Source organism: Oncorhynchus kisutch, linkage group LG10, assembly GCF_002021735.2.
Source record: "Oncorhynchus kisutch isolate 150728-3 linkage group LG10, Okis_V2, whole genome shotgun sequence".
Lineage (NCBI taxonomy): Eukaryota > Metazoa > Chordata > Actinopteri > Salmoniformes > Salmonidae > Oncorhynchus > Oncorhynchus kisutch.
The window spans coordinates 16,397,035-16,412,037 of NC_034183.2; the positions used below are offsets into that span (position 1 = coordinate 16,397,035).

Sequence of the window (15,003 nt, forward strand, 5' to 3'; positions counted from 1 at the left end):
TCATATAACCATTCACATACAGTATAACCATTCATATAACCATTCACATGTAACCATTCACATATAACCATTCATATACAGTATAACCATTCACATACAGTATAACCATTCACATATAACCATTCACATACAGTATAACCATTCATATAACCATTCACATATAACCATTCATATAGCCAATCATATAACCATTCACATACCGTATAACCATTCATATAACCATTCACATATAACCATTCACATACAGTATAACCATTCATATAGCCATTCATATAACCATTCACATACAGTATAACCATTCATATAACCATTCACATGTAACCATTCACATATAACCATTCATATACAGTATAACCGTTCACATATAACCATTCACATACAGTATAATCATTCACATAACCATGCACATACAGTATAACCATTCACATATAACCATTCACATACAGTATAACCATTCATATAACCATTCACATACAGTATAACCATTCATATAACGTTTCACATATAACCATTCATATAACCATTCACATACAGTATAACCATTCATATAACCATTCACATATAACCATTCACATATAACCATTCACATACAGTATAACCATTCACATATAACCATTCATATACAGTATAACCATTCACATATAACCATTCACATACAGTATAATCATTCACATATAACCATGCACATACAGTATAACCATTCACATATAACCATTCACATACAGTATAACCATTCATATAACCATTCACATACAGTATAACCATTCATATAACCATTCACATACAGTATAACCATTCATATAACGTTTCACATATAACCATTCATATAACCATTCACATACAGTATAACCATTCATATAACCATTCACATATAACCATTCACATATAACCATTCATATAACCATTCATATACAGTATAACCATTCACATATAACCATGCACATACAGTATAACCATTCACATATAACCATTCACATACAGTATAACCATTCATATAACCATTCACATACAGTATAACCATTCATATAACCATTCACATACAGTATAACCATTCATATAACCATTCACATATACCCATTCACATACAGTATAACCATTCATATAACCATTCACATACAGTATAACCATTCACATATAACCATTCACATATAACCATGCACATACAGTATAACCATTCACATACAGTATAACCATTCATATAACCATTCACATACAGTATAACCATTCACATATAACCATTCACATATAACCATTCACATATAACCATTCACATACAGTATAACCATTCACATATAACCATTCACATACAGTATAACCATACACATATAACCATTCACATACAGTATAACCATTCATATAACCATTCACATACAGTATAACCATTCACATATAACCATTCACATATAACTATTCACATACAGTATAACCATTCACATATAACCATTCACATACAGTATAACCATTCACATATAACCATTCACATATAACCATTCACATACAGTATAACCATTCACATATAACCATTCACATACAGTATAACCATTCACATATAACCATTCACATATAACCATTCACATATAACTATTCACATACAGTATAATCATTCATATAGCCATTCATATAACCATTCATATAACCATTCACATACAGTATAACCATTCACATATAACCATGCACATACAGTATAACCATTCACATACAGTATAACCATTCACATATAACCATTCACATACAGTATAACCATTCACATATAACCATGCACATACAGTATAACCATTCACATATAACCATTCACATACAGTATAACCATTCATATAACCATTCACATACAGTATAACCATTCACATATAACCATTCACATACAGTATAACCATTCACATATAACCATTCACATACAGTATAACCATTCACATATAACCATGCACATACAGTATAACCATTCACATATAACCATTCACATACAGTATAACCATTCACATACAGTATAACCATTCACATATAACCATTCACATACAGTATAACCATTCACATATAACCATTCACATACAGTATAACCATTCATATAACCATTCACATACAGTATAACCATTAATATTCAGTATAACCATTCAAGTAACCATTCACATACAGTATAACCATTCATATAACCATTCATATAACCATTCACATACAGTATAACCATTCATATAACCATTCACATACAGTATAACCATTCATATAAGCATTCATATAACCATTCACATACAGTATAACCATTCATATAACCATTCACATACAGTATAACCATTCACATATAGTATAGCCATTCATATAACCATTCATATAGCCATTCATATAACCATTCATATAACCATTCACATACAGTATAACCATTCATATAACCATTCACATACAGTATAACCATTCATATAGCCATTCCATGTTTAGCTCTGTACCGTCATCCTCATCATCATGTAGATTCAGTGACTCTATGTTTCTTAAATGTCAGCACAATAAGGAGTCTCTTTGTAAATGTAGCTGTGGGCTTCTTTGTATGTTCAGAGTCAATGTGATCCTTGTGATGGCCAGCTCCTGGTGAATAAACTGGCTGCTATTTGCCTGTCTTCTCTGCCTGGGAGAGAACAGGACAGGACAGCTCACCTTTTCCAGGACATGTGCAGACTACAAACACTGCTACTCATCTATTTGTTCTAGACTGCTTTTTGAAGCTTACATTGGCAAGATTTGAAGGGAACAAATGCGTTATTTAAAGAAATCAGGAAATGTAGTGGTCCTGGACATGTTAAATTGAACCTATCTGACATCCTGGCCTGGAGTTGTTACATGAGTAAAGCACTGAATCAAAGATGGCGTCCGTCAAGACCAGACCAGACCTGGTCCTAGAGAGGTTCAGCGGCCTACAGTAGGTCCCATGTGTCATCACTGTGCTTAAGCACTTTCTACACACATTCCTATACATATTCTCTCCTATACACAGCTGTTGAGATCCCAGACAGGACAGAGTGATTGTTTGGCTGCTGTCTGTCTGTCTGTCTGTCTGTCTGACTGACGGTACCTGGATTAGTGAGGCTGCAGCCGGGATCTGTCTGTTGAAATGTTTCTGTCTCTGTTTCTGCTGCACCTTCAGAGCAAAGCCCGAGCCCAGTATACCCTGGAGAAGGGGAGGGGGAGAGAGAGAGAGAGAGAGAGAGGCATCATGACACTGAAACCACAGGACGACCTGGAGCTGCACACTGATGCTTCCCCTCAGAGGACTAACTGGGTTACTCACCAGACAACACAGTAATGATGGAAGGCAATATTGTGTATTATGAATTATGTACACATTATGCTATTTAGTTTATTGTGGAAGAAGAGGAGGAAGATGAGGGGTAATTACTGCAGGCAGAGCGAAGAAGGAGATGGCGAAGATGCTGAAGCAGGAAGCAATGCACTTCCCTATCCACGTCTGAGGAATCTTGTCCCCGTAGCCAATGGTGGTCACCGTCACCTGGGGGCAGTGGGGACGGGATAGGTTAGGGAAAACAAGGCAATGTTTCCACACACTGATGTTATTTTATTTACACGATCATTTCCCGTTATATATATCTTTTCACCATTATTACATTTACATATGTACTAAATAAGTTAAACATTGTTTGTTAAAGGCTTCTAATAATGAGCTACTTGGTCGTAAATAGGTCATTGAGCACAGTTTGGCGATAACAACAAGGAGCAGACCATGAGGAGAAAGTTCATCACAAGTATTGGCCTGGCTCCAAAACTGTCACCACTCAGCAGTTGAAATTCACTCAATAGGAATACGATTCTGACTGGGACTAATCCTCGGTGAGGAGAGGATTCTGGGACTAATCCTCAGTGAGGAGAGGAATTTGGCCAAGCGGAGCGCGGAGGAAAACAAATACCCCTGCATTTCCATGTACATCCACTCTGAAAGCTGAGCCAATTGTGACACATTGAGAGAAGCACAGTGGAGTGTCTTTGGGGCGCCGTGTGACCTTGTGCTGTGTGCTTATACAAAGAGGGTGATGTAAGGTGAGATACTTAAAACTTTTTGGGAGTAAATAGGAAGAAGGAGGGAGGGAAGGAAGGAGGGAGGGGGATGGTTAATCCTCATCTACACATTCTATGACTAAACAATGGGCCTGACAGTGTGGAATAGTCCACTCAACAACACCCCCGCATTCAAACCCCTGGTGTAAGCGCTGCACTCCAAGTGTGTGGCGAAGCCTCTCCATGTCTTCACAAAGGTCAAACACACCATCTTGAGTTCTCACTGGGGCACAGTCCATTTACTCTTTCTCCCTCTCTCTGTGGAGGAGTGTGTCATTGCCACACCACACCTGCCATCATATGGTTCATAATAAACACCATACACCCTATAAACAACATCAACTAAATCTCTCTCTCTACCCCTCTCCCTATCAATCCTGATATCAATCGCTTCTCTGTCTCTCTCTCCCATTTTCAGAGGTTGAGCAGAGTGCTGGTGAATCTCCAGATCAAACACTCTTCCCTTAACAACCTCTGAGTGTGAGGCAGATGAGAGGAGAGGAGAAATATGAATCATGCCATTGGCCTGCGGGCTCTGAGCCCATCCTACAGCTGTGCCCTGCACCTGCACACCCCACAGTGGAAAACAAGCTGACAGGGAATACACTGGGAAACACGCACACACAACACTCTCCAAACAGGCTCTCCCTTTACTGCTGGACAAACTGATCTCAGCACACACACACACACACACACACACACACACACACACACACACACACACACACACACACACACACACACACACACACACACACACACGAGTGACCAAACCTATTGGCACGGCATATCACAAGTCTCAAGTTTACAGTCTCTGTGATTAACGAAGGAGAGCAAAGTTCCTATTGGGCTGTTTTGTTCATTGTGGCTATGACACACAAAAACAGCTTTTCTTCATGGTTCCATTGGGCACCAAGGACCCCTGAACCTTTCTAACTCTCATTACAAAACAGCTAGTAATCCTGCAATTACAGTTTTAATTAAAGGAACTGACACTTTATAGTGGCAGAGTAAAAGGTATTTGAGACAGAGAGCAGTGAGGTGGTTTATTGCGTGCAGATCCCTCTAGCACAAGACTACCATAGGTTTTTTATTACCCACAGCCTTACATTGAACTGTTTAATTAACTGAACTGGAAACTTGACCCGCCTGATGGAAACAGCCAAAACAGCCTTCACTTGGATGCTGGGTTGTTTAGATGACCCAACTGGTGAGTTGCAAGCATTGGGTCATTTAGTTGTATTGTTATCTTTAAAAAGAGCAGGGTTGGGTTGTTGATCAAAACAAATCAAATTGTATTTGTCACATGTGCCGAATACAAGTGTAGACCTTACCGTGAAATGCTTACTTACAAGCCCTTAACCAACAATGCAGTTCAAGAAATAGAGTTACGAAAATATTGACTTAATAAACTAAAGTAAAAAATAAAATAAAAAGTAACACAAGAAAATTACATAACAATAACGTGGCTATAAACAGCGGGTACCGGTAGTGAGTCAATGTGCAGGGGTACAGGTTAGTCGAAGTAATTTGTAGGTAGGGGAATAGTGACTATGCATAGATAATAAACAGCGAGTAGCAGCAGTGTAAAAACAAGGGGGGGGGGGGGGGGGGGGTTGGTTCGATGTAAATAGTCCGGGTGGCCACTTGATGAATTGTTCAGCAGTCTTATAGCTTGGGGGTAGTAGCTCAAGATCCAGTTGCAGAGGGAGGTGTTTAGTCCCAGGGTCCTTAGCTTAGTGATGAGCTTCGTGGGCACTATGGTAACCTCTTGAAACTCTGGGGGCAGTATTTCATTTTTGGATGAAAAACGTTCCCGTTTTAAACAAGATACTTTGTCACGAAAAGATGCTCGACTATGCATATAATTGACACCTTTGGAAAGAAGACACTCTGACGTTTCCAAAACTGCAAAGATACTGTCTGTGAGTGCCACAGAACTGATGTTACAGGTGAAACTCAGATAAAAATCCAACCAGGAAGTGCCGCATTTTTTGAAACCGCCTCATGCCAATGACTCCTTATATGGCTGTGAATGAGCTACGAATGAGCTTACGTTTTCCACGCATTCCCCAAGGTGTCTACAGCATTGTGACGTCTTTTTAGGCATTTCCATTGGACAATAGCTGTAAGGGACCATATTTAGCGAGTGGTCACATGGTGTCTCCCGGAGAAAAGCTTGCGTGAAATACTGAGGTAGCCATTTTTCCAATCGCTTCTTATGAGAAACCAATTGCCTCGACGGATATATTATCGAATATATATGTTAAAAACACCTTGAGGATGGATCCTAAACAACGTTTGCCATGTTTCTGTCGAAATTATGGAGCAAATTTTGAAAAAAGTTGAAGCATTTTTCGGTCGATTTCTCAGCCAAGCATGATGAAGAAACGGGAACTTTTTCGCCTACAAAAATATTATTTTTGGAAAAAAGGAACATTTGCTATCTAACTGGGAGTCTCCTGAGTGAAAGCATCTTAAGTTCTTCAAAAGTAAATTATTTAATTTGGTTGCTTTTCTTATTTTCGTGAAAATGTTGCCTGCTGCCAGCAGAGCCTAGCATAGCATTATGCCATGATAAACTTACACAAATGCTTGTCTAGCGTTGGCTGTAACGCATATTTTGAAAATCTGAGATGACAGTGTTGTTAACAAAAGGCTAAGCTCGATTTTCATGAATCGGAAAAGTTGCGTTATGCTAATGCATTTGAGGCTATGATTACGCTCCCGGATACGGGATTGCTCGTCGCAAGAGTTGTAGTCAATGAACAACATTCTCACATAGGTGTTCCTTTTGTCCATGTGGGAATGGGCAGTGTGGAGTGCGATTGAGATTGCGTCATCTGTGGATCTGTTGGGGTGGTATACAAATCAGTCATATACACAGTCATATACCCTTGAAAGCGCCTCGGCTACAGCATGTTAGTTTGTCTGTAAGGGTACAAATTATCAAGGAACCTACCAGGTACAACCCTAAATCCGTAACCATGGGCACCCTCTTAGATATCATCCTGGCCAACTTGCCCTCTAAATACACCTCTGCTGTCTTCAACCAGGATCTCAGCGATCACTGCCTGCATGCGTAATGGGTCCGCGATCAAATGACCACCTCTCATCAATGTCAAACGCTCCCTTAAAACACTTCAGAGAGCAGGCCTTTCTAATCAACCTGGCCCGGGTATCCTGGAGGGATATTGACCTCATCCCGTCAGTAGAGGATGCCTAGTTTCTCTTCAACATTACTTTCCTCTCCATCTTAAATAAGCATGCCCTATTCAAAAAATGTAGCACTAAGAACAGATATAGCCCTTGGTTCATCCCAGACTTCCCTTGACCAGCACAAAAACATCCTGTGGCGTTCTGCATTAGCATCGAATAGCCCCCGCGATATGCAACTTTTGAGGGAAGTCAGAAACCACTATACTCAGTCAGTTTGAAAAAGCTATCCTTAACTTTCCTAACAGAAATGTGAACAGAATTCCTGTAGCACTAATTCCAAAAGGTTTTGGGGCATTGTAAAGCCCATGGAGAATAAGAGCACCTCCTCCCAGCTGTCCACTGCACTGAGGATAGGAAACACTATCACCACTGATAAATCTACAATAATTTATCCTTTCAATAAGAATTTTCCTACGGCTGGCCATGCTTTCCACCTGGGTACCCCTACCCCGGCCAACAACCTGCCCAAGCCCCCCCCCCCCCCCCCCACGCTTCTCCTTCACGCAAATCCAGACAGCTGATGCAACCCCTATTACTAGCCTATTCAACGTCTCTTTCGTATCGTCTGAGATCCCCAAAGATTGGAAAGCTGCTGCGGTCATCCCCCTCTTCCAAGGGGGAGACACTGTAGACCCAAACTGGTATAGACCTATATCCATCCTGCCCTGCCCTTCTAAAATCTTCAAAAGCCAAGTTAACAAAACAGATCACCGACCATTTTGAATCTCATCGTACCATCTCCACTGTGAAATCTGGTTTCCGAGCTGGTCATGGGTGCACCTCAGCCTCGCTCAAGGTCCTAAACGATATCATAACCGCAGTCATCTTCATCATCCTGGCCAAGGTTTTCAACTCTGTCAATCACCACATTCTTATCGGCAAACTCAATAGCCTTCGCTTCTCAAATGACTGCCTCACCTGGTTCACCAACTACTTATCAGATAGAGTTCAGTGTGTCAAATCGGAGGGCCTGTTGTCTGGACCTCTGGCAGTCTCTTTGGGGGTGTCACAGGGTTCAATTCTTGGGCCGACCATTTTCTCTGTATATATCAATGATGTCGCTCTTGCTGCTGGTGATTCTCTGATCCACTTATAACAAGATGACACCATTCTGTATACATCTGGCCCTTTTTGGACACTGTGCTAACAAACCTCCAAACAAGCTTCAACGCCATACAACACTCCTTCCGTGGCCTCCAACTGCTCTTAAATGCAAGTAAAACTAAGTGCATGCTCTTCAACCGATTGCTGCCCGCACCCTCCAGCCCGACTAGCATCACTACTCAAGACGGTTCTGACCTAGAACATATGGAAAACTACAAATATCTAGGTGTCTGGTTAGACTGTAAACTCTCCTTCCAGACTCACATTAATCATCTCCAATCCAAAATTAAATCTACAATCTGCTTCCTATTTTGCAACAAAGCCTCCTTCACTCATGCTGCCAAACATACCCTCATAATACTGACTACCCTACCGATCCTTGACTTCGGCGATGTCATTTACAAAATAGCCCCCAACACTCTACTCAGCAAACTGGATGTAGTCTATCACAGTGCCATCCATTTTGTCACCAAAGCCCCATATACTACTTATCACTGCAACCTGTATGCTCTCGTTGGCTGGCCCTCACTACATATTCGTCGCCAAACCCACTGGCTCCAGGTCATCTATAAGTCTTTGCTAGGTAAAGCCCCGCCTTATCTCAGCTCACTGGTCACCATAGCAACACCCACCAGTTGCACGTGCTCCAGCAGGTATATTGCACTGATCATCTCCAAAACAAACACTTCCTTTGGCCGACTTTCTTTCCAGTTCTCTGCTGCCAATGACTGTAACGAATTGCAAAAATCTCTGAAGCTGAAGTCTTATATCTCCCTCTATAACTTTAAGTATCAGCTGTCAGAGCAGCTTACCGATCACTGTACCTCTACACAGCCAATCTGTAAATAGCACACCCAACTACCCCATCCCCATATTCTTACTTACCCTCTTGCTCTTTTGCACCCCAGTATCCCTACTTGCACCTCATCATCTGCACATCTATCACTCCAGTATTAATGCTAAATTGTAATTAATAAATAGGCGTCTATGGCCTATTTATCGCCTACCTCCCTACTCTTCTACATTTGCACACATTGTACATAGATTTTTCTATTTTTATTTTCTATTGTGTTACTGACTGTACGTTTGTTTATGTGTAACTCTGTGTTGTTGTTTTTGTCGCACTGCTTTGATTTATCTTGGCCAGGTCACAGTTGTAAATAAGAACTTGTTCTCAACTGGCCTACCTGGTTAAATAAAAAATAGTTTTGTGTAAAAGTAGCTTTGTGTAACTGAAACTGGATTAGCAACTTGTTTCTTTGTGGTATTCCAGAACCACACAAGCTAGAGGGGGACCCCGACAGATACACACCACAAAACAAGCGCAATATTTCTTTACTTACCTACACACACACACACACACACACACACATTTTTTTTCACTATTTTAGTTAGAGCCTGTAAGTAAGCATTTCACCTGTTGTATTCGGCGCACGTGACAAAAAAACTTTGATTTGACTTGAAATAGAGGAGATTCAGTCTAGGGTTGTGGTCCCGCTTGGGTCACATATACTAAAATGTGCAGTGCATTCGGAAAGTATTCAGACACCTTCCCCTTTTCCACATTTTGTGACATTACAGCATTATTCTAAAATGGATGAAATTAAAAATGTTCCTCATTAATCTACACACAATACCCCATAATAACAAAGCAAAAACAGGTTTTTAGACATTTTTACAAATGTATTAAAAAGAATGCACTGTATATCACTGTTCTGTAAGTTGCCTTGGATAAACGTGTCTACCATATACAGTACTATCCTATTACTATGCCTTACCACCAGTGGTGGCTGGTGGCACTTTAAATGGGGAGGACGGGCTCATAGTAATGGTTGGTTTCCATGTGTTTCATGCCATTCCATCATTCCATTCCATTGATTATTTTGAGCCGTCCTCCCTCACCAGCCTCTTCTGCTTACCACGCCCCACCACAGGGACTCAGCTCTAATACTATGCCTTACCACGCCCCACCACAAGACATCAGCTCTAATACTATGCCTTACCACGCCCCACCACAGGACATCAGCTCTAATACTATGCCTTACCACGCCCCACCACAAGACATCAGCTCTAATACTATGCCTTACCACGCCCCACCACAGGGCATCAGCTCTAATACTATGCCTTACCACGCCCCACCACAGGACATCAGCTCTAATACTATGCCTTACCACGCCCCACCACAGGGCATCAGCTCTAATACTATGCCTTACCACGCCCCACCACAAGACATCAGCTCTAATACTATGCCTTACCACGCCCCACCACAGGGCATCAGCTCTAATACTATGCCTTACCACGCCCCACCACAGGACATCAGCTCTAATACTATGCCTTACCACACCCCACCACAGGACATCAGCTCTAATACTATGCCTTACCACGCCCCACCACAGGACATCAGCTCTAATACTATGCCTTACCACGCCCCACCACAGGACATCAGCTCTAATACTATGCCTTACCACACCCCACCACAGGGCATCAGCTCTAATACTATGCCTTACCACGCCCCACCACAGGGCATCAGCTCTAATACTATGCCTTACCACGCCCCACCACAGGGCATCAGCGTAGCTGGAGAAGCCAGTCTTTCCCTCCTCATCCACAGCATCCTTCTCCGCCAGGTACACAAAGTAGGAGGAGAAAATCAGCCCCAGGAAGCCGATGTACAGCGTGGTGATCAGCTCCTACAACAGAGGAAATGCAGATAGAGAGTGGAGTATGTCACTTGTAATGTGCAGTAGACCATGTATATGTGTTACATGTATTTATTTACATTATTTACACATTTTACATTGCAGGTGTGAATCAAACTAAAATTATATCTGTCCATAACATCAATCATTACAACACATAGTCTGATCAAGACTAGAGCGTGCAATGACTACATAGAAAGAGGAGGCATATGACTCTCTCTCTATCATTTCACACAGACAGAAGACTTCATCTTTAGGAAGAGTAGCTGCTGCTTTCCCAACAGCTAATGGGGATCCCAATAAAATACCAAATTCCTAATCTCCCTTATTTATATAAACCCTAAACCCTCAACCCTAAAAGAATAGCAGTAGACCCATTGCACATCACAGAGAAATAACCCACAGCTTCCTGTTAAAGATTAAAAACAGAAGAGGATGCCTTCAAAAGAACCCCAGATGACTGAAATTCAAATACAAACAAAGAGGGGGAAACACATGAAGAGGTGGAAAGGAAAGCGGTTAAACCTGACTCTCTACCTCTCTCTCCTTATAAAGCCTTGCAGGTCCTAGTGAGAGTATCAGAGGAATCTGTGATTGTGCAACGGGCCCTGTGATAATCACTGGTGGCAATATAGCATGGACAACATGGACAGACGTCTGCCTCAGTCTACCCATAACCAGGCTAGGCAGGAGGCAGGGCAACTCAGACAGAACAAGTGCACTAATCCTCTGGAAGAAATGGCAGCAATGTGAACCCATCATCTGACCACAGTGTCCTTTTTTGGTTAAGAAATGTCCAACAATAGTTGTTTTATGTTTTATTTTCAAAGCCATGACTAACCACGTCTTTAGCCATCTCATCTACCTTGCTTTTTATTTGAATCTGCTTGATTGACTGAGGATTTATGAGAAGCCTACTCAGGGTACAGTAGACAAGTAGATCAAGTTAGATCAAGTAAGATCAGGGTAGATTAATTCACTCTACTAAAAACAGCATTATACTCCAGATTACCTTTTGATATTTAACTTCATGTAAGCTCATACTACTGCACATCATTATGATATAAAATGAGCCAACAGATGTAAAGGGATCTCCACCTGTCTATGGATGAAGACTACCGATCCAAGAAGCCTCCATGTTCCTCCCTGACGATCCACGTGCAGCATGCGTAGAATCTGGAGGAAGCGGATTCCCCTGTAATTATGGAGACAAAAGGCAACCAATGTCAATCAAACCTTAGCCTAATATACCTCTACTCTCTTCCACCTGTTTTACTCTGCAACAAAAACACAATTACAGTACAACACAAAATGTTACACTAATATTACAATATTATATTATTTGTAATTATGGTTGCAAAATTGCAGGAACTTTCAATACATTTCCTGGTTTTCCCTAAATCCCGGTTGGAGGCTTTCCCGCAATCAGGATATCTGGGATCCTCCAACCAGGATTTCTGGAAAACCAGGTAAAATATTCATTTTTACCACACCCAGTACCTGATAGCAGATGTGGCAAACACTTGGCCATTGGAGCCTACACCCAGCACTACGACGGAGGCAATAACCACTATCAGATCTGGGGGATACAGGGATACACCTGCACATTAGCATTGGCTTCAAATGTTTAAGTTGCCATTGAACAACAAAAGTAGTAGACATAATAGTAGAAGAAGTAAGAAGAGAGCCGGTACGAAAGTAACACAGGGCAAAAGCAACCCCCCCCCCCCCCCCCAACGTCAAAAGTAACACACTGCTCCCTGCAACCCCCTCAAAAGTAACACACTGCTCCCTGCAACCCCCCCCCCCCCCAAAAGTAACACAATGTTAACTGATGACCTGGAATTTAAAAAAATGTTTAAGCACAGGCCATCGTCTCCTCTAGTTTATATTGCTTTTATAATGTTAGCAAAATATCAACAGGTTAGAAAATTATATATGACATCATTAGAATTATGCCTTAATCAAATGACTTGATGGATCAGCTTCCAAGATAAGCTTTTATTGACATGTTAGTGGATAAAAATATATATGATTCTGGGGGTTAATTACCTTGTGTCAAGCCATGGAAATGTGATAAGCCTGATTACTTTGCAGTTTGGGAAAATAATACAAACGTTTACTCTATCAAGACACGAGGAGCAGCATGACAAGGACAACTGGAGCACAGGTGATTGGTAGGGCTAAGCATGAACAATTGAAAATGTTGAAAAACATCTCCTATTATGGTTAATGTAGCTATTATTTGATCAATTTTAGTCTGATTAATATTGTAAGGCAAAATATTGTGTTTGCGCAACATTGAGATGGCTCCTTTTCATACATTTCTAACCTATAGCATGAATTATTCATGAAATGATGGCTGATAGTACTTTTGTTGAAAGTAAAGAGCACTTACAAACCAGAAACATGGAGATAAGACAGATATTGTGCACTTCTCGCCAGATGTTACTCCCGCCCCACCGGCAGGTGCAAAATTAACTATGCGGTAGTCTATTTAATTTCAACTCACTTACCTCAGAAATGAAATTACAGTTGCTAATGGTAGAGGACATACACAAGTTGTTAGTCATAAAATATAGTCTCTCTAGTGCTATCGATCTGTGAGTAATTAAGAAACAAAATGTGTTACTTTTGTCCCGGTTCTCCCCTAGTAGACATAACAGCAGAAGTAATCAAATTTGACCCCAAAAAAGAAGGGGTAAAAACATGTAACAACGGTGTCTGACTGTGTGAGATTTAATAAAGGATAAGCCAGGTGCACCTATGATAGAAATGGGTTTCCTGATAAAGCGGAGTCGTCCCTTGATCCCCACATATTTGCTCCTGCAGCCGGCAGACCAGAGCCGCACCACGTACTCTGTCCCAAAGAACAGCACCAGGACAATCTCCTGTGGACCAGAACACAAGCAGTTACAGACAACAATTAGGAGAACAGGGCTGGGGAAGAACATTCAAATGAGTTCATTAAGACCAAAGCATATTACTATCACATTTTACTAAGACTACTACACACACACTATCTATCTACCATTTCATACTATGAAAGTAATATGAGTGTTTTTCTAAGTCCAGTGCCAAGCAATGCATTGAGATGTCAGGCTTGATAAGAGCTTGGTGGGACTGGGACTTGACAGGTGTGCTGACAGAGAGAGGCTGAGGTGGTCTAGTAGTAAGGGAACCATTCACACCAGCCCACCCAGAAGAAGGTTAGATAGCATCTCTGATGACAGAGGATATTGAGCCAGGGTCAATGGCTCAGTGATTTGAGCCTCATGGCTGTGACAGTGCCTCAGCAGGATGTGCAGGTAGGATAAATAGTCAATCAGCTGGGTTGTGTTGGAGCCCTTTACACATCTGTTGGGTGGTTCAAATATAATAGGTGACATTTTGCCACAGTGCAAATATTGTGTGTATGGTGAGGAGGGGGGAGTGTGTTTGTTTGTGTGTGTGTGATAATTCTTCATGAACCAATATCTTTTTCATTAGCACCATGACTCCATAATATTTTGCCACCTAACACTCAATAATAGCTGTCTTAGTGTGGGTGGCCATCCCATTGCCTGCTTGAATTGGCTGCCCCCCCCCTTTTTTGAAACTTAATACCACAGGCCCTGCTGCAACAACATAGCTCCATAGTCACAAAAACAATCCCCTGGCTGTCACTCACCCTATAGACACATTCACTTACTGCGAATGCAGTGACAGTGTCCTTCCTTTCCTTAATAATACTGTGTGTTGGACTGATCCTACAGGAACAAGTAGCACTGTTGCGTGGATTTAACATAAATAGCTACCGTGTTTGTGACTGAGGGAAAAAGTGAGAAGTGGGTTAATAACATCTATTTTAGTTGGACTTGACCGACCAGGCACAGCCCTACTTGTGTATACCGCGGAGAGAGCGAGAGACCAAATTTCATGGCTCTGT

The 15,003-nt window shown here is 41.3% G+C and overlaps 1 protein-coding gene across 2 annotated transcripts in view; it reads right to left on the reverse strand.

Annotated features, from left to right (window-relative positions):
• Nucleotides 1-15,003, reverse strand: part of LOC109897466 (potassium voltage-gated channel subfamily KQT member 1) — a 323,503-nt gene that overhangs the window by 278,880 nt on the left and 29,620 nt on the right. For both annotated transcript variants that reach the window (XM_031833218.1, XM_020491956.2), the window contains exons 3-8: nt 13,840-13,966; nt 12,576-12,654; nt 12,174-12,270; nt 10,926-11,066; nt 3,380-3,490; nt 3,056-3,151 (exon numbers count right to left, since the gene is read on the reverse strand). In XM_031833218.1, coding sequence (XP_031689078.1) covers nt 3,056-3,151; nt 3,380-3,490; nt 10,926-11,066; nt 12,174-12,270; nt 12,576-12,654; nt 13,840-13,966 — 651 coding nt within the window. The remainder of the gene's footprint in view (nt 1-3,055; nt 3,152-3,379; nt 3,491-10,925; nt 11,067-12,173; nt 12,271-12,575; nt 12,655-13,839; nt 13,967-15,003) is intronic.